Source organism: Macaca mulatta, chromosome 6 (genome assembly GCF_049350105.2).
Source record: "Macaca mulatta isolate MMU2019108-1 chromosome 6, T2T-MMU8v2.0, whole genome shotgun sequence".
In the NCBI taxonomy this organism is placed as follows: Eukaryota; Metazoa; Chordata; class Mammalia; order Primates; family Cercopithecidae; genus Macaca; species Macaca mulatta.
Window position 1 is genome coordinate 121,904,583 of NC_133411.1, and position 25,636 is coordinate 121,930,218.

The window sequence follows — 25,636 nt, forward strand, 5'->3', positions numbered from 1 at the left end:
GTGAGTGAATAGTCAAGGACTACAGATGCTTCTAATAGGATAGATGAGACCAATATAATAGCAAAAAGCAGCTGAGAGGAATAAGACTACTCAGGGAGAAGAAAACGTCAAAATCTATTAAAATCCTCAGAAGGATAAAATAAAATATATGAAGCAAGAATATGACACCACAAGAAAGGGGCATTTGAAGAACAAAATAGAACTCGAAAGAAGTAAAACCTCTGTAGTTGTCGGGAAGATAAATTTGAGGAATTCTCCAAGACAGAGGGAAAAAAAAGATGGAAACCAGGGGAGCAAAATAGATGGTGACGGGCCTCTTATGCCAAGGGACCTTGGGCTTGCTCATACAGCAGAAGCTGAAAAGATAACTTGTTCGTAGGCAGTTGCACAGGCCAAGAATGGAGGCAGGGGTCACTGGTTAGGCAGCTCTCGCTGTAGTATGGAGAAATGATACAAAACTGAAGTACACAATGGCATTTGACAAATTTAGACAAAAGATGGGAGATTAAATGGTAGAATAGACTAAACTTGTGACGGAGCAGGTGTGTGTGGGCCTGTGAGTCTGATGTAAGAGGAAGAACAGATGGATCTAGTTTCTCCAGAGATCCCAAATGGATTGGACTCCATTAAGCAAGATGAGGAATGAATAAGGACGAGCAGGTTGGGGTTGCTTTGTGCAGAGGGTGGAATACAGATCAGAGTTCAGCTTAAATTAGTATTTTCTAAGATTTTGCTAGGTGCCAGATACTGAGATAAAGTCCTTGTCTTCATACTTGGAACCAGGTGCCTAAGGCAGGACAGAGGTGAGCCACCTCGAAAATGGATACACTCTCCAAGGGTTTGTAGTGAAAGAGGCACAGCTCTTGGCCTGGAGTTGCTGGGGGCAGCGATAAGTGCATGATAATTGGTGACAGGAATCGCAAGTATGCTCTTGTGTTGAACGGATCCTCCTCAGGGTCGGCCCTGCAGAGGAAAGAGCTCAGTCACCGCGATGTCCTGCACAAGAGGCTAAAGTCCCGGATGTGTGTCTCGGGGTCTACACGGAAACCCCGACCCCTCTAAACTTCCTAGAAGCGCGCAGGAGGCGTGGTGCGCCTGCGTGTAGCCACCCCAAAGGCGGCGGGAAGTTGGTTTTCTGAGTAGCAACTGAGCAGCTTGAAGACGGATTGGAAGTAGCGGACCAATAAACAAACGTCTCATTGGCTTAGCGTGTTTAGGTTCCCAATTCTTCAGCTTCCCATTGGGCCTTTCAAGCGAGCAGGGGCGTGACTCCAGGGGCTCCGCCCCGAGCCTTGGCCCAGTCTCGGGGTCCAAGGCTGAGGGAGCGGGACGGAAGTGAGCGGGTCCCGCCCCTTCCCCTTCTCGTCTCCGTTGGAGTCGTCTCTGCCGCGGCTGCCTCGGCTGCCCGCTCTCCGGCGAGCCGGAGTCCTCGTGCCGTACCGTCAGTTCCCGGCCGCGCGGAGCCGGGATGCACTGTTCCTGCTGTGGGTCCTCATCATGGAGACCAAACGGGTGGAGATTCCCGGCAGCGTCCTGGACGATCTCTGCAGGTACTGCGCTGCCCGACCCCTTTTCGCCCCCGTCGGGTTTTCTCAGTTTCGCCGACCCCCAAAGGCCTCCGGGTCTTCTCCCCCGCCCACGTCCAGGTCCTCGCTTTCCGCTCCCGCCGCTGCTCGCTTTCCATCGTCGACCCTGCTCTCCGACGACACCGCCCCTCTTTCCGCCGCAGCCTCCCTGTTTCTCACGGCCCTCCGTCCTTCCCCTCAGAGAACCCGGAATTTCCTTATTTTTTAAGTTACTCAACTATTTTGCTTTCCCGCAGGCGCAGCCGCTTCGCCCGAGCCTGGGTCTTAGTGTTTTGCCGCCGCCACCCTCTCCCATTGTTTTTTCTGCCTCTGTGACTTTTCCACGCCGTGCACCCCCTCCTCCTCCTGTCTCATTCCCAGATTCTGAAGGAAGACCCCAGGGTAGTGATTTAAGTCTTAAGATCCCAGGTACGCGGACCTGCGCAAGGAGCAATTTTTCGGACTTCCTCTGACGCCCGCGTGTTATGTGTCCGTGGCGTTCTCTGTAAATTCCTGTAAGAAATTACTTTTTTTCTCATCCCTAGACTTGTCTTTGGGGGAGAGAGGGAAAAATGTAGAGCTGCTTTTCTTTTCATCCTTAATTACCCTATTTTAAAGGAAATTCTCAGCCGCGGGGTTTTTACTCAGGGTGTATACTTCACATGAGAATTTTTTTGCTTTCTTCCCCCTTGTCAACTCTGATTTCAGATAGCCAAACACGTGTAGGATACTTAAAAATACTTCCTTTCCGAAGGTGAAATTTGGGGTGCAGTGACACCCGGAGGTGTCGCCAAGTGTGTGTGGATTGTGATTACAAGTGATAACACCTTTTCGCTCACAGTTACTGTATTTATGTTTTAAAAGGCAGGCTTTTAGTAGTTGTATCTCCTTCACGCTGTTTTTTTTTTAATGGAAAGTAAAGAACTGGTATTTGTGGAGGTTTTGGTTTTGTTTTGTTTTGTTTTGTTTTTTTGAGACGCAGTCTCGTTCTTTCACCCGGCCTGGAATGCAGTGGCACATCTCGGCTCACTGCAACCTCTGCCTCCCGAGTTCAAGCGAGTCTCTGCCTCAGCCTCCCGAGCAGCTGGGATTACAGGCGCCCGCCACCACAACCCGGCTAATTTTTGTATTTTTGGTAGAGACGGGGTTTCACCATCTTGGCCGTGCTGGTCTCGAACTCCTGACCTCGTGATTCACCTGCCTCGGCCTCCCAAAGTGCTGACCTCGTGATCCATCCGCCTCGGCCTCCCAAAGTGCTGGAATTACAGGCGTGAGTCACCGCGTCCGGCCTGGAGTTTCTGCTGTGCGCCAGGCACTACCTTTACCTGTGTTGTTTTATTTAATCCTCAATCAGCCCTGTTTGGTAGGTGCAGTTAGTATATTTCCATTTTCATCTGCGGCAGATTCAGGAACTTTGTAATTTACATAAGGTTACATTCATCCTAATTGACAAAATCGAGATTAGAAATCTATTCCTTTTTCTTTACAGTGCCTGTGCTTTTTCTCTCACACCAGGAAGAAGTAATAAGCCTAACATTTTAAACCTCACGAAAACACATACAAGAAAGTAAATAGCCTAATTTTGCAGCTAATAAAAATGGCGTTGTACTTCTTTGGTGATGGTAGATATTTAATTTTTGAAGTATGGTAGATTCAAATGAACCACTGAAAAGGCACTTAGTTTCTTGTCCCAAATAACAAATAAAAGGAAAAAACTGAATTTGATATGTGTATTTGGATAAATGACTAGAAGCACATGAACCAATAGTGGGATTATGAGATTGTGATCTTTGTTTTCTGTGTTCCCAAGATTTTTTAACGGGTATGCATTTTATAGTTAGAAAAAAATTGAAGATATGTATTTAGAAAGGTGATCAGTAATTGGCTGTGGGTTAATGGGGTAAGAGTTGATTTAGAAAAATATGTGGTAATCTTACACGTTTTACAGACATCAGAGCTAGTCTTCCTACTAGTATTGGGGTTAATTTGCATATTTAGGATTACATCATTTAAAGAAGTGATGTCAGCTATTATGATTTTATGTATGAAACCTGTTCACAAAATAATTACGTTGTGTTTTGTAAACAATATATTAAGCACCTGTCAAGTGTTAAAGATACTTGGTTTTCCAGTGAGTGTATTTAAGCTGTTATACAAATATTTTTGAATGGAGTAACTTTTTTTCCTTTCGAGAAATTTCTTTGTGCAGTTACTGTTTTTGGCTGTATAAATAAGGATATGATATATTTAAAAATTAGGGCTAGCTATAATAATGAAACCAAATAAACATTTCTCAAAACTTCAGATTTTAAAATAAATGCCATTTTCAAGTTAATATTTATAGCTTTGATTAATTGAAAGATTTTTAATGTTACTAATTCAGGCTTTTCATTGTGGATTAAAACTTTTTTTTTACACTGAAAGAATTTGGTAAACTTATTTAAAAATAAAGCTTAATTTGAGGTTAATTTTTCTGAACTTGTTAGCTCTCTTTTATGTACCTCTTGATTTATGAATTGAATCTAGATGCTTGTTTTTACTCCCTTCATTTTTTTGCCCCAGTTCTGTTGCTTATTATTAGTGTATTTAGGAAGTTTTTTTGTGTGTTACTTTGTTTTTTGATAAATTACATGTTTCTGTTAAATCTTGCCTTTTGATGTGAAAAATGAGAGCAGGAGACTTAAATTTTCAAAATGTGACTTTGTAACCATTAGACTGCTCATAACCTAAGGCAGATGCTTTAGTATGGAACATTCCATTTATTGGAATATTGTGCAGCCGTTGTAAGTTCCTCAGGCAATTAGCACGCAGTATACTGAGGGAAAATATTTGTGTGTTGAAAAGATGTACACAGGATACTGAGTGAAATACTTAGTCACTTGGTGCCTTTTGTGAAAAATTTTTAAGTGTGTGTGTGTGAGAGAGGAGGAAGTATAGGTATTTGTGTGCCAAAAGAATATGCACCAAACTAATAATACTGTTTACTTTCTGAGTGGAATAGAATTAGAGGAGAGGAAGGGAAGAGTTTTGTCTTAAAATATTCTAGTGAACAAAAACTACATTAAAATTTAAAATGTATGTGTAAAGTTAAATCTGCAGCATTTTATGATACTTGTTTTTGATACACCATGATTTTTTACATTAAAACTCAAATACAGAGTTTTTCAATACTGTTTAAACTAGCTTATTAATGAATTGAAAAGCATGTTTTTAAAGCAGAAACTGAAAAGTTGGTTGGTTCAAATAAATGCTTGGAATTTTTTAAAAGCCCTTTTAAGAGTTGGGTAGAGTAAAGCCACACTAGTGTTAAAAGGAGAAAGGTATTTTCTGGCAACTAGTGTTGCTGCTATTTTGGTGATAGCATAGGTTAATTAAATAATTTGTGCTCATCTTCAGCTAGCCATTTTAGCATTGAATTCAACTGGAACATTTTTCTAATTGCAATCCTTGTGCTAATGTCCTGTTTGTAGGAACATTGAGAAAATAATATTTTGTGTGATGCAGTTTTTCCTGTAACAAATTGTAGGCATTTTATTTCAGCTATTACTATATACACATATATACACATATGTACACGTACTTGTAAACCTTTAAAACAGATCAAAAGCATTCACAGAATGAAAGCATTAAATGTTTAATTTTCATATATCAGCTCTTATAAACTTAAGAACTTTTTCCTATTAAAAATATGTAATCATGTACATGGTTTTGAAAATTAGAGTACAGACAGATTTCTAAATGATAGGCAACAGTCTTAGTTTCTTACCCTACCCTTTTCTATTCCTGTTGAGGCATTGACTTTTACTTGTTTTAAGTTCTGGTGGATACCTCAGTATTTTAAAATATACTTGTGCCACTTTCTCGTTTATCAACTTTCTATATTGAATTGGGGATTTGGTTCAACTTGGTAGATACTAGGTGAGAGTTCAGTTTACCACACCCACTATTGCTCCCGTCCTACTTCCAGTATGTCTCTATCAGTATTTTAAATTGTTCTATTGTTTGCCTTTGTGACTTTGACTTTTTTTTAGAGACAGGGTCTTGCTTCATTGCCCAGGCATGATCATAGCTCACTATAACTTCCAACTCCTGGACTCAAGCTATCCACTTGGCTCAGCCTCCTGAGTAGCCAGGACTATAGGCATGTACCACCATACCCAGGTATTAAATGCATTTTTTTTTTTTGGGTAGAGATGGGATCTTTGCCCAGCCTGGTCTCGAACTTACTTGTAGCCTCAAGCAATCCTCCTGCCTCCACCTCCCAAAGCGTTGAGATTACAGGTGTGAACTACCATGCTGGCCCCTTTGTGACTTTAATATACTTAAAATTATATTTGTTTTATGAACTTAAAGTATTTCTTGAGTCTCTTATATGGTGAGATGATTAGTGCCTCATTTTTTTCTTGCCCATTCCCTCGGCTTCTATCCAGATTAACTTTTAAAGAATTAGGATTGATAATATTTGTATTCCATTTTGTAAAGTTAAGTCTGTTATATTTTGTACTATTTGTTGATTGTAAAAGCTGAACAACAATAATACAGTGTAAATATATAGTTTTTACAGTAGAGGCAAGTCTTCAGTGGCTAGTTTCTTTTCCATCAGGGCATAGTCAGGATCCCTTTGTAAGTGTCTTGCAGAATATCTAAATGAATTCTGCTTTCTTATATCCTACAAATTGGTCAAAATGATGATACCATTAAGTTTTTTCTTCAGGGAAATAAATATATGCTTTCGTTATTACTGCCTGATTCCTTCTAGCCTTTTTTTTTTTTTTTTTTGAGACAGAGTCTCTCTTGGTTGCCCAGGCCGGAGGCAATGACGTCGTCTCAGCTCACTGCAACCCCTGTCTCCCTGGTTCTAGCGATTCTCCTGCCTCATCCTCCCAAGTAGCTGGGATTACAGGTGCCCGCCACCACACCATTTTTTATATTTTTAGTGGAGACAGGGTTTCACCATGTGTTAACCAGGCTGGTCTTGAACTCCTGACCTCAGGTGATCTGCCTGCCTTGGCTTCCCAAGGTGCTGGGATTACAGGTTGGAGCCACCATGCCAGGCCCCTTCTGGCTATTCTTGAAATCCATTTTCTTGAGGGGAGGGGACAGTTGGCTTTCTGTTCTAACTTTGGTGTTTTTGCTTCACATTTGGACTCTAATTCTGTTGTACATGTACTCCTCTCCTAATATGTCCAAAGTTTCTAGCTGCTTTTTTCACCCCTTCTCATCTGCTTCCGTATTTTATCCTTAGTCACACTTTCTACAGAATCCTTTTTTCCCTTTAGACTCTGCTCTTGGGGACCTCCATCCTCCTAATCCAGTCTGGGCTAGTTGCTCCCCAGACTTGCCTAGCAACTAGAATACTAGAATTCACTTTCACAACTCTCTAAGGTGGTACTTATTCTTTCTTGGATATCATGTTTTATCCTTTCTTGGTTTTCATTCTTGTTTTGCTTGTGTGCATTTTAAGTTAATTTCTTTGAGGGGGGTCATTAGGAAGTAGACTGAGTCCTTTAATGTCTAAAATACCTGTTTCTCTTTTCACACTTAGTTCCCATGTGGTCTAGGGTCCGCATTTTGAGTATCAGTGTCTAGGTGATATCCTTAATACTACCTTCCACTGCTTCTGTTGGTTATAGTAATCATGGTTTTTTGTTTTTTGTTTTTTGTTTTTTTACCCCCCCAAGGGCTCTTACTTAGTTATTGTATGTTTTAAAAAAGAAAAATACAGTTGCTCTGAAAAAGGAATGCCCATTTAAATTTCTTTTAGGATAATAATTCCATCTTTCAACCCTCCTGTTTTCTTCTGGTTCCTCAATTATGTTTTCTTCAGGGTCAGTTAAACTTTTTCTTGTCATGCTTCACATTTTCATTAGATGGTAGGTGATTTTTGGATGCCTTTTTATATTAATGATGAGACATTTGAAGGGGTTTATTCATTAGTAGGCTTCTCCTTTATGTGAGTAGATAGGGAGCTGGCTGTTACACTTGAGGGTTTTTCATTTTTTAAAATAAAGATAGAGCAGACTTTAAAAGATAAAGGTGGTGGTTACCAGTTTTGGTTAATCAAGTTGGGCTCAAGGATTTTGCAGGTTTTAAATGCCATAACACAGACTGCCGTGCCAAGGGCATTCTGAATGCCAATTACAGATTGAAGTTCTTTCAAAAACCAAGATGTTAACAAAACTGATGAAGTTTGGGTTTCTCTTAAAGTAAGATGAACACATGTCTTAAATAGAGAAAATAGATCACTTGGTTCTGAAAGTTAAAACACTACACTAAGTAATTCCCCTCCCCTTCCCCACAGGTCCCTAAGGCAGTATTACATTTGCCTCTGACAGTTAAAATTTCAGCATTTCAACAGAGGGGAGCTGAGGAGAACTGGGAAAAATGAAAAGCAAAATTAGTGTAATTGATATAGGGAGCTAGTTTTTAAAAAAAAAAAAAAAATAGAGACGGGGTCTGGCATTGTTGACCAGGCTGGATTTGAACTCCTTGGCTTGAGTAGCTGGAATTTGAGGCATGTACTACCATGCCTGGTAAGGCAATATAGAAACATAAAGACTCATGGTAGGATTGACTTACGAGATCTTTCAGCACTGAAGGATACGAATTTCCAAGTACATATGGTCTATGGAATGACAGTGCAGTGGAGTAAAAATAGACACTGCAAAATTTCACAACACTGGGGGCAGAAGGAAGATGTCAGAAGCATCCAGACTAGGAAAAAAAAAAAAAAGTCATATACAAAACATTAAGAATCTGAATGGCTTTTGTCCTTGGCACAAGTTAGAAGTAAAAAGAAAAGAAAAATGAATGGCTTCAATTTTCTCAATATCAAAATTAGAAGTTGGAATGAGAGAGCACTGTTGAAAATTCTGAAAGAAAATCGTTTCCAACTTAAAATTCTTTACCCAAATTATCAAGTATGAGGATAGACATTTTCAGATGTATAGTATCTCAATATTTACCTCCCCTTTGCATCCTTCCTTCATAAGATATGTGAAGATGTACTTCGTTAAAACAAGGAAGTGAATTAAGGAGGATGAAGACAAAAATACAAGAAACATGACCTCTGTGGGATAAAGGCACAGGGAACTATAAGATGCCAGTGAAAGGGCAGTGTAGAGGTGACAGATGTGTACCAGGTGTAGAGAACAGCTGATTCAGACTGGAACAGATCAGAAGACTAAAAGTCTTAAAGATGAAACTGATGAATCTGAATTGTGGGGGAAAAAATTCCAAAATGAAACTGATGGATCTAAATTGTGAAAAGAAAATCCACAATGGAGATGATTATATCAGAATATCCAAAAAGGAACCAGGAGGGTGTAAGGAGTTGGATCCCAGTCACATACACATCTAGATGGAGTTTCACCTGCTGAACTGGGCCAAAGTGTAAAACTAGCTGCATTTGACTTGAGGTGTATATACTGGGTCTGATCAACCTCTTGGAGAGAGAACCACGCTCAACTATATTGATCACTGACTGGAGACATCCTGAGCTGACAACCAACCATCATTAATCATGGACTGTGCTAAAACCTTCCAGATATGTAAATTTACAGTAGCCCTTACAAGCTCCGCCTAACCTTGCCTGAATGGAACATGATTTAGCTGCTTACTAGACTTGTGTCTCCCAAATTGCAATTCCTAAAAACCTGATTAAAATGCCTTTTGCCACTCCAGCGTTGTTTTTATTTCTTAATATATATATATGTTTTTGAGACAGTGTCTCATCACCCAGGCTGGAGTGTAGTGACATGATCATAGCCCACTGCAGCCTTGAACACCTGGGCTCAAGTGATCCTCCTGCCTTAGCCTCCCGAGTAGCTAGGACTACAGATGCATGCCACCATGCCTGGCTAATTTTTAATTCCTTTGTTGAGAAGGTCCTCTTGTAATTGGAGAAGAGTGTTCTTATTCTTATTTGAAATTTGGAAAGAGCCAAGAATTATTTACTATGATACTGATTAAACAAGTGGTCAAACTGGGTGGTACTATTTTAAATTTTAAAAATGACTTTAAAAACCAATGGACTTGAATCTGTCTCTAATGGTTACTGGGAAAAAGGATGACCAAAAATGCTTAACATTGGAAAAAGTAATTGATAGCTGCTTTTAATGACTGCTGTAAGTTACAACATTCACTTAGATTGATGAATTTTAACTTGTATGTTTCATAATAAAGGGGTTCATTATCCTAATTACATATGTGTGCATGCAATATATTTTATATGTAAAAGAAGTATGTCTTTCCCTCCTTTCCTCAATGTACATAGAAAAGACAATTTAGGGTTTTGGAAAGTGAATATATTTGAAAGTTTGAACTGAGACTGCAGGTGAGGCTCTTTGAGAAGTCTGGTGTATTAATGAGCCACAGAATATTGGCTTCTTTTCCAATATTTCTTGATAATATTTTATATGTGAAGATTATGTAATAGCAAACATTTTAAAATGTAATTGTATGAATATATTTACCTGTATTCTTGGAAATGTTGCCAGACATGGGAGGAAGTGGAGGTTTTCTTGCTCACTTTTGTTGTTAGTGAGCTCTTAAGCTGATCTCTGTACTTGTGAACAGAAGGTACACAGGCTCGGAACAAATTGTATTAAAAGTGAGATACGTGTGGTGTCTTCTCCGTCTCTCTTTAAGACTCATCTTCCCTATAGTAATTTCCCTCAAATATTAATTGCTTCCTTGAACAGTACTGCTCTTGGTCCCTTTTCTAAGTTGGTAGGTCAGGTATGAAGCACTTAAATAGCCTAAGATAAATCGTTATAGTTTGTAAATGTAATTTTTATATGCGTTTTTTTTTTGACAGCCGATTTATTTTGCATATTCCCAGCGAGGAAAGAGACAATGCAATCCGAGTGTGTTTTCAGATTGAACTTGCCCATTGGTTTTACTTGGATTTCTACATGCAGAACACACCAGGATTACCTCAGTGTGGGATAAGAGACTTTGCTAAAGCTGATATCCTTTTTATTACTATAATGACTATCTTTCTTGTTAGCAATATATTTTAGCACAAATTTCTTTTTGTCTTTTCAGATTTTAAAAACTGTTAGAGAAAAACATACTTGATTGCTAAAAATTGTCAAACATAAATAGTAGACAATTTAATAATCATATTTTTATACAGAGGACTCCCTGAAATGTACACTGATTAAATTTGATTTTCTTTTTCCATGAATAGCTAGCCTGTTTGTAGAACTTTACTCTTGCTGCTCCATGTAACCAGATGATCTTTAATCTCACAGAGCGAGACCCTGTCTCAAACAAACAAACAAAAACAGTATCCAAGATTTATTGGTTGATATGTTACATCACTTGAGATTCAGGGCAATAAGTCCCTGAGCCATAGTTGTGGGACTACAAAGAAAACACTGATGGGAGACAGATTTCAAAGAAAGAAATGATCAAACCATTTGATTAAATGTGTAGAAGTTAATGAGAAATCAAAGGGGAATAGAAATATATTGAGCACTGTCTTTGTTAAAGGCCTTGGTGATAGGTTCTCTGGAGAAATCTTAGTAGACTGGTTTTCAGGAGTTACAATCTACTTATGGAAACATTAAAATAACCAAGTCCCCTTTTGCTTTGGTTATTTTGTATGGACTTACGAGTCTACTAGAGCAACTTTACGGTTTTGGATAATATTTTGTGTGTGATTGCACGTGAGTTTTACACTTTCCCTGCTTTTAAAAAACACCAAGAACCTTTGTTTTAGGTATGTTTCTTTTAGTTAACTAAGAATAATTACATGGAGAAGGAATGTTTAATGTGGTACACTTCATTACGTAACTGCATGGTTACTCTGTGCCAGGCCTTATGCAGTGAACAGAGTGGACTCAGTATCTTCAAGAAGATGAGAAAAGACAGGAAAGGAAATGATTACAGTGCAGTGTGGTAGGATGTGATATGGAAGCACAGTGTTCAGTGGGAACGGAAGAGGGATACCTACTTACGATTTGGAGGCTGTGAGTTTGATTCCCATCTGGCCACTTGAAAATACTGGGTAGGTTGTTTAATTTCTCTTAGATGACGATCCCAGTTTCTTCCTGAAACATAAGGTTGTTAATAGTGCCTAATTCAAAGGATAAGTTTGAGACACATATGTTTGTACATGTAAATCGTTTACCTGGCACAGTGATCAATAAATGTTAATAAGTAATAAATGTTAACTATTACTCCAAAAAAAAAATTTTGAAAGCTAAATAGAAGCCTTCTTTGAGATAGTGATTTATGTGAGGAAAATCGGAGGAAGTGAAAAAAGTTACTGTATTTTAGACTAAATGGGAAAGATAAGAGATGATGCTACAGAGTAATTCAGGGGCTAAAACGTGTAGGGGTCTTGTAGGCCATATTTAAAAAACATTTTAAAAAACCTTATATTTTGGAAAAAAACTTAACTTTTGGAGATGACTAAAGAACATGACAACTGCCATCATACCCTTCATCTGTATTCATTTATTATTAACATTTTCCCACATTTGCTTCTTTCTTCCCATAGGGGTGTTTCTCAAGACTACTGTGGAATAGTGTGAACAGTGAATTGGAGGAAGGCAAGATTGGATTCTGAGAATCTAGTTAACATGCTCTTTTATTAATTTACTAGAGAGAGAAAACCTGTGGTAGTAGAAATGAATAGAAGAGATCAAATTTGAAAGTTATTTAGGAGGTAAGATTGGTGGTGACTTGGATATCTGAGAAGTAGAAGAAAGGATGGTACCCAGGTTTGTAGTATGAGCAGTTGAGTGTATGAGACTGCCATCCCATTGACAGGAAAATGAGAAATGTTGTAGGGGATTGACGGGTTCAGTTATGGGCAAGTTGAGTTGATGGTACATGTGGGATATTGCAGTAGAGAAGACTGCGTACTTTGATAAGAGCATAAGTTCTGGAGCCACATCCTTTGAGTTAGCATCCTTTCCCTACCACTTACTAGCTATGTATCTTTGGATAAATTGTGGAACTTGTGTATGCTTCTGTTTTCTCTTTTTTAAATTATGCATAGTCTTGTGATTTTTTTTTTTTTTCCCCTTCAGTAAGCACTCAGCAATGAGGATACAGACAAAAGTATCCCAGATTTGCTCCTTGGCTGAAGTTCTGCTAGGGATTTTACTAAACGTGTAAAGCCAGACTTGTAATACCTTTTAGAATCTTAGCGGGCCCTTATAGAACCATAGAGCTTCGTGGAATGGTTAATGTTGTATCCAGGCTTTTATCTTTTTTTCCCCCCTCCTGAAATGAAGGCATGGACTAATTATATTGAGATTAACTTTGCGCTTGTCTTAAAAAAAAATTGTAGGTACAGGGTCTTACTAGGTTGCCCAGGCTGGTCTTGAACTCTTGGGCTCAAGCATTCCTCCTGCTTTGACCTCCCAAAGTGCTAGGATTACAGGTATCAGCCACCACACCTGGCCAGATTACAGTGTTGTCATAGGTGGCTGACTGACTTGGGCTCTGAGGACCTATTTCATTTGTACTACAACTATGAAACAAATTTTAAATTACGGAATTGTAGAAAACGTAAAATTGAAATTAATAAAATGAATTTGATGTAATTTTTTTTTTTTTTTAAACCAGACTTTTCATCACAATGTGAATGAATATAATGCCAACTTCTTTGAGGGTGTTTTGAGTTTGGTGTACCTGTACTAACACCACCTTTCTCTGCTGTTACGAAACATTACTTTCTGTATTATGTCATATGTCATTTGATTGTAATGCATCATTTGTAGATTAACTTTATTTCTGTTTTTAATAGCCGGTAGCAATTAAAGTAGTACTAGTACCAGTATGGTCTGTGAAATCAAGTGGTAATATTTGATACATATGGTCATCTAGATAATTGAAAATATGCTCAGATTGCATGTTAGAGTAATATCAAAATGAAAACACAGAGTATACAAGTTTTTATTGAGGAATTGAGAACCCTTAAAAGTATGACCTCATTTTGAGCGATACTATCATAGATTATCATTTTCTCCACTTTTTTTTTTTTTTATAATAGTATTATAGTGAAGAGGCATTTGATAGCATGGAGTGTTGGAAGTCTGAGCATATAATTTCAGGGTTTGGATTTTACTTACTTTACTATTAATATTTTACGCTGCCCACTTTTGTGGGGAGGCATGCCCAGTTTCTTTAAAACTGGCTATGTTTTCCTTAATACCTGGATTTGCCTTTCTCTGTAATACTTAAAGTAAAACTTCATAAAAGTGTTCTTCATTATGGAAACAATATATATGTGGTAAACAGTATAGAGTGGCATACCTCATTCATACTTCTCCTTCCCAGAATTAACCACTTTGTTTCTCTGATGTGACAGTTTCTTTCTCTTAGCAATATATTTTTTTCTGTTTCTTGGTATCATTTTATATATGTAATTCTATTTCTTGTTATTACGCTAGTATCTATAATTACCTGGTATTATGAATTTGACTCACTTAATGAGAAGTGTTCTAGGTGTTTACATGGTCCAGAATTAGTTTGTGTTAGCTCAGGGATCCAGGACTATGAGTACTCAAGACTTACTTGATTTGTGTGTAGGCTATAAATGCAAAAGTTAACAATGACGTTTTAAGAGAAAACAAATGTGGAAAAAACAAAAACACCACCTGTGTCGGCCTCCCAATGTGCTGGGATTACAGGTGTGAGCCATCATGCCCGGCCAAAATGCTACACTTAAATGAGGGAAGATTTGAATAATTTCACATAAAATACACTGTTGATTTAAATGGGTCTCTTTCTGCATATAATTTCTCAAGCCATATTAAAGGAGAAAGTAACTTCCTTGACACTATTTATACTCTTCAGTCATTGTCCATTTTTGCTGCCTCAAGGTGAAGATGTGGAAAAAGTTTTGGACGAATGGAAGGAATATAAAATGGGAGTACCAACATATGGTGCAATTATTCTTGATGAGACACTTGAAAATGTGAGTGTAATAAAGATTTTTAGTTAAATGGCGATCGTTAGTCTATTAACAAAAGTTGTTATTGATGTAGTGTTTCTAAACTGAGGTTTTAAAATATACTTAGATTTTTAGTGCTAAAAGGCCAAGTTTTGTATATTTTATCTGCATGCTAGGTCTGCAGATTTTTTACTTGTTGCAATTATGGCGTGGTACAAAAAAGGGTCACTTAATTGTTGAAGACTTTTTTTTTTTTAGTGGGCAGAATGCTTTCACACTGGTGGTGGTGTATTCAGGCTCATGGAAGATAAACAGTTATCTCAAGCACAGAGAAAAATGGCTTTGATTTTTAGAAAGGAGCATGGAAAAGGAGGGCAAGTTTGATTTTTACCTCTGCTTGTTTTATAGGTACTACTGGTTCAGGGTTACCTAGCAAAATCAGGCTGGGGATTTCCAAAAGGAAAAGTAAATAAAGAAGAAGCTCCTCATGATTGTGCTGCTAGAGAGGTAAGTTATTCCAGTTTGATACACGGTAAATTTGGCTGTTAGGGTCTGAATGTATTTTTTTTAGCCATACATGACTTCTTTGGACTGTCTTAACCCTTTCCAGAACTTGAGTGCTGGAAAGTGCTTGAAGTAACTTAAATTTTTCTAACATCACTGTTGATTCTTTTATCCACATCTCTTTTCATTTATTCTCTTACCTGTTCCCATTTTTTTAATGGGCCATTTTGGTTTATATCTTGTTCCTTTCTTTATGATGACATTTTTCCCTCCTTTCCCTTTAGAATTAGATTTGCTATGGGTAAAACATTTTGGCTATTGTAATCCTTGTTTTATGTTTATAGTCTTGGCTTCCTGACAAGTGCACAATTTGGAATTTTTTTTTTTTTTTTTTTTTGAGACGGAGTCTCACTCTGTCACCCAGGCTGGAGTGCAGTGGCGTGATCTCAGCTCACTGCAAGCTCCGCCTCGCGTGTTCACGCCATTCTCCTGCCTCAGCCTCCCGAGGACCTGGGACTACAGGAGCCCACCACTGCGCCCGGCTCATTTTTTTGTATTTTTAGTAGAGATGGGGTTTCACCGTGGTCTCGATCTCCTGACCTCGTGATCCACCTGCCTCAGCCTCCCAAAGTGCTGGGATTACAGGCGTGAGCCACAGCGCCTGGCCCCAATTTGGACTTTTCTGAGAAGTTGACGTTTGTTGCTGAAAACTCACTCAGGCTTTCCACTGTCTATAGGATAAAGTTTAATTCTTTAAGTTTTTAAACTCTGTCCCCTCTCCCCGACACAAATCTTAACCTTCTGAATTTATTGTATTTTCAGTCAAAACAGTTTATTCTCTCTCTTTTGAACTTGATTGATTTGTTTCGGCCTTGAAATTTTTGCTGTTATGGCTGGGCACGGTGATTTACTCCTGTAATCCCAGCACTTTGGGAGGCTGAGTTGGGCGGATCACCTGAGGTCGGGAGTTTGAGACCAGCCTGACCAACATGGAGAAACCCTGTCTCTACTAAAAATACCAAAAATTAGCTGGACATGGTGGCACATTCCTGTAATCCCAGCTACTTGGGAGGCTGAGGCAGGAGAATCTCTTGAACCTGGGAGGCAGAGGTTGCAGTCAGCCGAGATCACCATTGCACTCTAGCCTGGGCTACGAAAGTGAAACTCTGTCTCAAAAAAAAAATTTTTTTTTGCTGTTATTTCGCTACCTAGAATGTCCTCTCTTGTTCCTTCTGTTCAGCTCCTATCTGGATATGTTTCTAAACCCAACTCAAATCCCTTTTCCCTGAAGGACTGCAACTGCCACCAACTCACTGTGTATAGGGCTTAAGTTTCTTTTCTCTCTCTCTCTTACATATGTGTGTGTGTGTGTGTATGTGTGTGTGTGTATAAATATACACATATAGATACACACATACACATATAATTATTTTTGGTGTAGGATCTCCCTTTGTCGTTCAGTGGTACCATCATAGTTCACCACAGCCTTGACTTCCTGGGCTCAAGCCATCCTCCTGCCTCAGCCTCCAGAGTAGCTGGGACTACAGGTGTGCACCACCATGCCTAGCTAATTTTTTTGATTTTTTTTTTTTTTTTGTAGAGGCAAAGTCTGTGTTGTCCAGGCTGATTTTGAACTTCTGAGGTCAAGTGATCTGTCCTCCTCGGCCTCCCAAAGTGCTGGGATTACAGACATGAGCCACCGTGCTTGACTGGTCCTTAGTTTCTTAAAATGAAGTTTATAATGGATGTTCTTCGAAGTTCATTCCTTTTCCTTTTTTTTTTTCTTTTTTTTTTTTGAGACAAGGTCTTGCTGTATTACTGAGGTTGGAGTACGGTGACATGATCATAGTGCACTGCAGCCTTGACTGCCTGGGCTCAAGCAATCATCCTGCCTCTTAGCCTCCCAAGTAGTTGGGACCACAGTTGCATGCCACCATGCCTGGCTAATTTTTTTTTTTTTTTTAAATAATGGGGGTCTCACTATGTTGCCCAGTCTGGTCTTGAACTTCTGGGCTTAAGTGATCTTCCTGCCTCAGCCTCCCAAAGTGCTAGGATTACAGGCATGAGCCACCATGCCCAGCCTTCATTCTTACTTAAAATTCTATTTAAAAATCTTACCAGTTAACTCTAGCAAACAGTAGTCTCTGAACTTCAGTAGCAATTATTGTCTTTACAATTCACTATTATATAATACCTTGTGATGGATTGTTGGCCATATTCTTAGTTCTTACCATTTATCACACAATTTATCATGTATCACACAATTATTCTTGAGATTTGAGAAGTTGAACTAACAGGAAGTATGATATAAGGGAAAGCAGATGGCCTAGGACTTGAAAGATTTTTGTTCTAGCATAGATTTCGTTACCCAGTACCCTAGAGACTTGAGGCTAGTCACTTAACCTCTATAAGCCATAAAGACCTTTAAGGAGATTCACTCAAGTCCTTTAGAAGTAATATCTTTAAGGAAAAAATTCTAAGGTGATAGTGATTTGATGAATTTAAGACTTTTTGAAATGGTAATATGGATTTTGTGGCATATTTCATTAGAATTCATTGCCTTGTATATGTTTGACTTGATTTCCTGCAACAGTGTTTATTGCCTACTTTAAGTTTGGGTGTAACTATTAATGAGGGATAATAGTGAAAATTTTTACAAACTACTGGTGGTTGTTTATTATAGAAAAACCATTAGTGGTTATTTACTTTGTAATAGGATTAAAAAATGATTGAAAATGCTGTATTTTAAATTTTGATATGAAGCAGCTTGCCCAAGCTATTATATACAACAGCCTATAGACAAAGCTGTTGTGTATGAGTAAATGAAGGTTAATGCACAATTCTTAAAATTGAAAGCAGTTTGGTGAGAATGTGAGGAATTGCCACATCCCCTAAGAGCTTAGCTTTTCTTTCTGTAGAGGGTAGGAAATGAGACGGAGTATCTGTAAAAGTCCTCCCTCTTATTTCCTCAAACTTTGTAGTTCTCTTGCTCATAAGGAAGGACAAAATAGAAATCAATAGTATCCTACTTAGAGGAATTGATCGTAGCTCTGTACATGGAATTAGACTGGTCTTACAGCAGTAAGGTGGTTGTCCAGGTCAGGAAGAGGGTATTACATTAGTTGGAATAACAAAACTAGTTCCATTTTAGGTTTTTGTCTTGGTTTGAGGGAAGCACAGACATTCTGAGGAGCCATAGTCTCTTAATTTCAGGGATAATTTTTTCATTTTCATAATAAAAATTCTAACCTCTAAACATTCTTTTTGATCTCCATGACATCCTTTTATAGCTGACTAAGGAACTTTAACTTCAGTAAATTTTTGGAATAGGAGTTTTAAAGGCAAGGTTGACTTTTGATTTTTAAATGACCAACTTTGTCATAAAGTTTGGGATTAGGGTGAAGTGTTGCTGTTTTAGTCTGTTGGGGCTAGCATAACAAAATACCACAGATGGAGTGGCTTAAACAACAGAAATTTATTTTGCAACGGTTCTGGATGCTGGGAAGTCCAAGAGCAAGGTGACTTATAGATTAACACCTTGCTGAGCAAACTCGTGGCCTTCTTGGGTATATGCAGGGAGAGCTCTGGTGTTTCTTCCTCTTATAAAAATGGCACCAGCCCTATCAGATTAGGGCCTGCGCTTATGGATCTCATTTGACTTTTATTACTTCCTCAAAGCCCTATCTCCAAATACAGTTACTTTGGGGGTTAGGGCTTCAACATACGAATTTTTCGGTGGGAGGGACATAATTTAGTCCATAGCAGTGGCCTGTTTTGAATGATAAAAGTATTCAGCTAGAATTGCAGTTTGTCCTTCTGCCACTTGGTGGTGCTGCAGCATAAAAGAAGCTGCAGGGCTTGACTGAGTGACATTACCAGTGGTAAACCAGTTGGTTATTCCATTCTTAGTAGTTTGTTAATGCCTCGTTTTTCTTTTTCATTTCAACTTGTATTAACAGATGAGGAAAGATTTTGTTCTAATTTTCTAACTACTTATTAGACTTAGGCTGATATTTTAAGCACTTTTTTCTTGCATTTAAGTTACGCAGTTCTACCATGGGTGCTTACAATTTTAAGTTGCTAATAGCATTTTTATTTAGCTTATTATAGCATTCATACAGTATATTAATGCTGTTATTTTATTATATATGGCAGTCCAGAAGTGTTTTGTTACACTGTAGCAGAATTTGACACATCCCCAAACAGGGAAGAGTCTGTGGGCTAAGCCTAAAGCAGCAGTGGCAGACAAGCTACTTAGGGAGATTGTGTAAGTAATTATCAATAGAAAGCTAAGGGCAGACCGGTTTTTTTTTTTTTTTTAGGGCAGTCTTAATTAGTAATTTCCAATCTTCTGTTTGACCTTTTGGCTCACCTTTGTTAATTTGACTATTTCTGAATAGTTGATTTGTTGAAATAGATTTAGGACTGTCAAAAGACAAAGTCACAACAAATTTAAAGATTGTGATGGGTTTATTTGCAATTTTAGAAATAAGCAATATTTTATTCCATAAAATAGAATGAGCATTCCAATGGCTGAGCAAAGGAGATTGGCTTTAAAGACAGAAAAGAGCTGAGGAAAGCAGAACCAAAACTCAAATGTAGTTTGGCGTTTCAAAGTTAGTTTTATTCTAAAGGTTAAAGCAGAGAGGACTTCCTTATGCTGACTGAAACTGGTCTGTTTTGGGATTTGGCTATTACCTGTTTCTCTCCAGATTTCTTGAAGGATAGGAGAACAACTTAGTTTTGGTTGGTGACATGGAATGTTAGCATGAGTAATTCCATTTTGTTTAGGTCTGTTGGGGCCTAGTGTGGGAATGCAGTCCATACCATGGCCTCCTGTAAGTTTTATTTAACAGGACAAAGATGTTTTCTAAATATTGTAGAAGGCATAATAATCTCAATTGTATTTTTGTTGTGATTTGTGGTGAAACATCAACTTTCTTGAGAAGAAGCAAATAATACTTAACTGTTCACTTGTGGTTTCAAGATTTAATATATCATTCCTTATTATTTGACAAAACAATGTTTCATTGTAATGAAACTGACTTTCATATGCACTTATATAATTTAGTAGAATTAATACAAAGCAACTATTAGTTTATTCTGCCTCTTACTGTAGGCTTATAGGATGAAGATTATAGACAGGATTTCATTGTCTCGTACACTGCTGCTCTTTGGGTTACACTTTTTTTTTTTTTTAATTTTAAAAAAATTAAATATTTTTATTATATCCTTTTAAACATACAGAAGATAGAAAAAAACAGTACAATGAACAGCCATGTCCACCAGTTAGATTCTGTAACATTTTGCCACATATGCATCACATCACATTTTGTTAAACCATTTTAAACATTTTAAGACATTCTAACACTTCATTCCTAAATGCTTAAGTATGCAAATTAAGACAGTCTTTTATAAACTACAACACCCTTCTCACAGCTCATAAAATTACCAATAATTATCCAGTATCATTCAAAATCTAATCCACATTCCAATTTTCTCAACTGCCTCACCACCGTGCTGGCCTCCCACCCCCACCCCAGTCTTTTACAGATGGTTTTTCAAAATAGGGCCCAATAAAATATTTCACATTGCATTTGGTTATTACATAACTTTTAATCTAGAAGAGTTACCCACTCCACTTCCTTTTTTCTTTCCCAACACTGGTATTTTGAAGAAATGAGGCCAGTTATCTTCTATAACGCTTCACATTCCAGATCTGTCTGATTGTTTCTTTAGTGGTATCATTTAGTGCTGCTCTATGCCAGCATTTCTCCTTAATTTAAGGAATGTGAGCACCTTCCTTCTTTCTGATTTTGTCTGAAACCCATATAATAGCCAGTGTGATAGCCACTCATGTACCATGAAATTAACATACTTCCCAAAGCATCAGCATCATCAAGAGAATCTGGACATATGGGAGGTGGTGGGGGAATTATTGGTGGTCCAGAAGGAAATGGAGGCATCCAGCATGATAGTAAGTGGGGTGGTGGTGGTGGCGGCGGCGGTGGTGGGCCATTGAATTTTAGACCTGGCTGTTTTAAGGGAGCTGCAGTATTCTTCTTTTGGCTTTTATTCTTAGCAGGTTTTCTTTTAGGTGTGGTTTTTGGTTTACCTGAAGTTTCACAAATGTCACCATTCTTTAGAGCATGCTTAAATGAAGCCACAGCTTTATCATATGCTTTTATCAATGCTGTATCATCCCAAATGTCAGAATCATCACTCTGGCCTGTGCCGCGCCGGAACAGCACGGAATCCTCCTGCTCCGGGACGCCGCCACCACTGCCGCCGCTGCTCATCGCCATAGTAAACTTGCCGGTGCGCAGCGTGGGGCCCCTTCCCTTCTTCGAGTCCACTTTTTTTTTTTTTTTGAGACAGAGTTTTGTTCTGTCACCCAGGCTGGAGTGCAGTGGTACGATCTCAGTTCACTGCAACCCAACATCCGCCTCCCGGGTTTAAGCGATTCTCCTGTCTCAGCCTCCCGAGTAGCTGGGAGTACAGGCACATGCAACCACGTTCAGCTAAGTTTTGTATTTTTAGAGACGGGGTTTCACTATGTTGGCCAGGCTGGTCTTGAACTCCTGACCTCGTGATCCACCAGCCTTGGCCTCCCAAAGGGCTGGGATTACAAGTGTGAGCCACTGCCCAGCCCTTTGGGTAACACTTTAAAAAAAATTTTACATGTGGATTTTTATCGTTTAACATTAGAGAAGTTGGTGATACTCCTTTTGTCAGGAGAATTAAATGCTATATTATAATACAGCAATAGATTTGATTCACAGGAGGTGTGGTATAAAAATTTTTGTCTTTGGTGTCTGTTTATATATTTCAACTATTAAAACTTTTTCCTGGCAAATATTTAATGAGAATACTTGCCTAATTTTACAGGCAAATCTGTTTTATCACTTGCAGAATTGATTGGACAGCTTGAATCTACCTCTTTTAGTGCTGGTGGCCCTTGCTGTTTTGCCTCATATTGTACTACTTCCTCCCATGTAATTCTTAAGCTGTAGCCATTCCTGGCTCTCTAAACAGGAGGCCTTTTTTCTCCTTGTTGGTTTGGCAAACTCCCATTTATCTTTTAGGTCCTAGCTCCCGTTTACCCAGCAGAATAGACTCCTGTCCATAACCAAAGGTGACCATCCCCCAACTCTCAAAGATGTCTACTAAAGACTGAATTAGGCACCCTCCTCCTACCTCATAATACTTACATTAAAATTTTTTCTGTTGTAAACTGAACTCCTTAAAGGGTGCTGCTTGCGTCATTCATTACTAAATTCACTGCCTAGAGCAGTGCCTGTCACTTATTAAGCGCAAAGTACATAGTTGAGTGAAAGCACTAAGATCTAAACATTCTAGCTGCGTGACCCCATAAAAATTACATTCAGGATGAGATAATGTCATATGTAGAGAAGAATAGATTAATTCAAAGAATAGACTTTAGTTAATATTATACCGTATTTGCTATATTACTTTTGATAAATATGTGTGCAGAGTTTTTTTTATTATTGCTGAATTATTTGTGAGTAAATTACAGACATAATGCCCCTTTGTCCTTAATTGCTTCTGCATGTATGTTTTAAGAACGAGGAATTCTTTTAGGGTAATGACAGTGAAATTCTCAGATTCAGGTATGTAACATTGATATGGTGCTGTTTGTTATCTAAAGGGCAGTTCATATTCACATTCACTAATTGCCCATTATGATTTAGCAGTTCCCACTGGTTTGCCCATCCAGGATCCAATCCATGCTCATTTGTTGCATTTGCATTTAATTGACACATCTCTTCAGTCTCCTTTAATCTGAAACTGTTTGTCACTTTTTCTTGAGTACTTTTTTTTATTAAGCATATAGTTAGATACTATTTGTAACACAAAGATAACACCTCAGCCCATAAGGATTTTAGATTATACAATTTCCTTTCAGCATAATATCCAATTATGCAGATTCACATGACTAGCTATGTATACTTCTGATTTTTGAGGCATTATTCAAAGAACAGAGCTAAGGAGCTAAGGAGAACTATAAAACTAGAATTTAAGAAACAAAATTTTTAAAACTTTTCCGTTTTTTTTTTCTTTTTTTTTTAAGATGGAGTTTTGCTCTTGTTGCCCAGGCTGGAGTGCAGTAGCATGATCTTGGGGGGGTTCAAGCGATTCTCCTGCCTCAGCCTCCCGAGTAGCTGGGATTACAGGCATGCGCCACCCCGCCCAGCTAATTTTGTATTTTTAGTAGAGCTGGAATTTCTTCATGTTGGTCAGGCTGGTCTTGAACTCCCGACCTCTGGTGATTCACCCGCCTCGGCCTCCCCTTAGTGCTGGGACTACAGGTATGAGCCACCGCACCCAGCCTATGTTTTTTTTTTCTTTTTTTTTTTTGGACAGGGTCTTGCTCTGTTACCTAGACTGGAGTGCAGTGGAGTGGTGATCATGGCTCACTGTAGCCTGGAACTCCTCGGATCAAGTGATCCTCTCACCCCAGCCTACTGAGTAACTAGAAAAACAGGTGTGGGGCCGGGTGTGGTGGCTCATACCTATAATCCAGCACTTTGGGAGGCCGAGGCGGGTGGATCACCTGAGGTCAGGAGTTCGACACCAGCCTGGCCAACATGGTGAAACCCTGTCTCTACTAAAAATACAAAACTGGGCGTGGTGGCGGGCGCATGTAATCCCAGCTGCTCAGGAGGCTGAGGCAGAATTGCAAGCAAGAGGTTGCACTGAGCCAAGAGCCCACCATTGCACTCCAGCCTGGGCAACAAGAGCGAAACTCTATCTCAAAAAGAAAAAAAAAGGAAGAAGAAGAAGAAGAAAAACAGGTGTGCACCACCATGCCAGGCTAATTTTTACTTATATTTTTTGTATAGATGGAGTCTCACTATGTTGGCTAGGCTGGTCTCGAACAACTGGGCTCAAGTGATCCTCCCTCTTTGGCCTTCCAAAGTGCTGAGATTGCAGGTGTGAGTCACTGTGCCCAGTCCCATTTTTCTGAAGTGCAGTTACTTGTCTAATACACACACACACACACCCACCGAGTTTTTAATATATTCTTGATATGAATGTACTGTCTCTTCTGGTTTATCTTTTGACTCTCTTAATGGTGTCTTTGAAGACAGTTGTACATATTGATAGGTAAACTTTTAAGTCATCCAGCCTTAATTGTTAAAATTGTAAATCTAAGCCAACAAGATTGATTTATTAATCGAAAACATTATTAAGCTCTGTCTCAAACAGTAGATTAGACCTTAGTTTCGAAGAAGAGGAAAACCAAAGCATCTGGACTTTTCCTCTGATGGGAATGCTCAGACAGCTTGCATGGATCAGTTCCACATGATTGATGATTTAATGACCTTACCTTCTGTACGTAAATGTTAAGAATTGGGAAGTGGGAAATCTTGAAACCTCTATCACAAGCCTTCAGGATTTTATTCTGCGAAAGGTGTATAGTTTTGGTGTGTTTGAATGTCAGCTATCAGGTCTACAGAGGACTGGTTCTCTATATACCTGCTATACCACCTGTGGATACAGTATTAGAAACGATAGGGCATAAGAACTTTTTTTACGTCTCATATGCACTTCTGTACCAGCCTGTCATTTCTAGAAGTAGTGAATACAAGTAATGTCCCCTTTTTCTGAGTTTTGTCTTTAGAATAAATTTTAATGAACTAGAGGCCTAACAACTAAAATGAAAATTTCATCCAAATTTTTTGTTTCCAGGTCTTTGAAGAAACTGGTTTTGATATCAAAGACTATATTTGTAAGGATGATTACATTGAACTTCGAATCAATGACCAGCTTGCTCGTTTGTACATCATTCCAGGAATTCCAAAAGACACAAAATTTAACCCAAAAACTAGAAGAGAAATTCGGGTATGTAACAAGCATATTTTCAGGTTACTGGACAGTATCCCAAATGAATAAGTAGGGAATTCCTTTTATAAACTCCTTGATAAAAATTAACTAAATGAATTATTTTCTTCTGTGTTTCAGAACATTGAGTGGTTCTCTATTGAGAAATTGCCTTGTCATAGAAATGATATGACCCCCAAATCCAAACTTGGTTTGGCACCTAACAAATTTTTTATGGCCATTCCCTTTATCAGGTGTGTTCATATTTCTTGAAATGAAACTTACATGGTTGTGATAGTCATCTGTCTGTAGCCATATTTTGAAAGTGATTTCTTAATGTTTCTGCAGACCATTAAGGGACTGGCTTTCTCGAAGATTTGGTGATTCCTCAGACAGTGACAATGGATTTTCCTCAACTGGTAGCACGCCAGCTAAACCCACTGTGGAGAAATTGAGGTAAAGAAATATATTCATGGAATCCTGATTTTCTGATAGTTTTTAAAAGTAGAATAATAGTATTTTGCTTCTAAAATTTGTAGAGGGTGTAAGATTTCTTTTTATAGATACTCTTTGTTACTGGTCTCACAGATAACAGAAGATTTTTTTAAAGGGTTTCTGATGAGATGAAAAAGGTTAATTGGAGTTGGAAAGGAGCTTCAGGCACCTTTTAAAATAGTATACTCAAGAGGATACCAACTTTTTAGATAGAACACTAGGAAAAAAAAGTCTTGTGTGTTCTTAGTGTTATTTCTCTGTTCTCTTATCCTACTTTTAAGATAATTGAGTTTCTAAAGACATTTGGATG

The 25,636-nt window shown here is 38.5% G+C and overlaps 2 protein-coding genes across 12 annotated transcripts in view; one reads left to right on the top strand and one right to left on the bottom strand.

Annotated features, from left to right (window-relative positions):
* Nucleotides 1-1,364: 1,364 nt before the first annotated feature.
* The window catches only part of DCP2 (decapping mRNA 2), a 38,969-nt gene continuing 14,697 nt past the window's right edge, over nt 1,365-25,636 (top strand). For 3 of the 11 annotated variants that reach the window (XM_015140568.3, XM_078003715.1, XM_078003723.1), the window contains exons 1-7: nt 1,365-1,550; nt 10,384-10,535; nt 14,378-14,505; nt 14,890-14,988; nt 24,700-24,852; nt 24,973-25,085; nt 25,180-25,287. In XM_015140568.3, coding sequence (XP_014996054.1) covers nt 1,498-1,550; nt 10,384-10,535; nt 14,378-14,505; nt 14,890-14,988; nt 24,700-24,852; nt 24,973-25,085; nt 25,180-25,287 — 806 coding nt within the window. In that variant the 5' untranslated portion in view covers nt 1,365-1,497. 11 annotated transcript variants of the gene reach the window in all.
* Nucleotides 20,177-21,299, bottom strand: LOC100424620 (survival motor neuron protein). The gene has a single exon (XM_002804479.4). It carries the CDS (start codon nt 21,288-21,290, stop codon nt 20,763-20,765), a length of 528 nt encoding a protein of 175 aa, XP_002804525.3. The 5' UTR covers nt 21,291-21,299; the 3' UTR covers nt 20,177-20,762.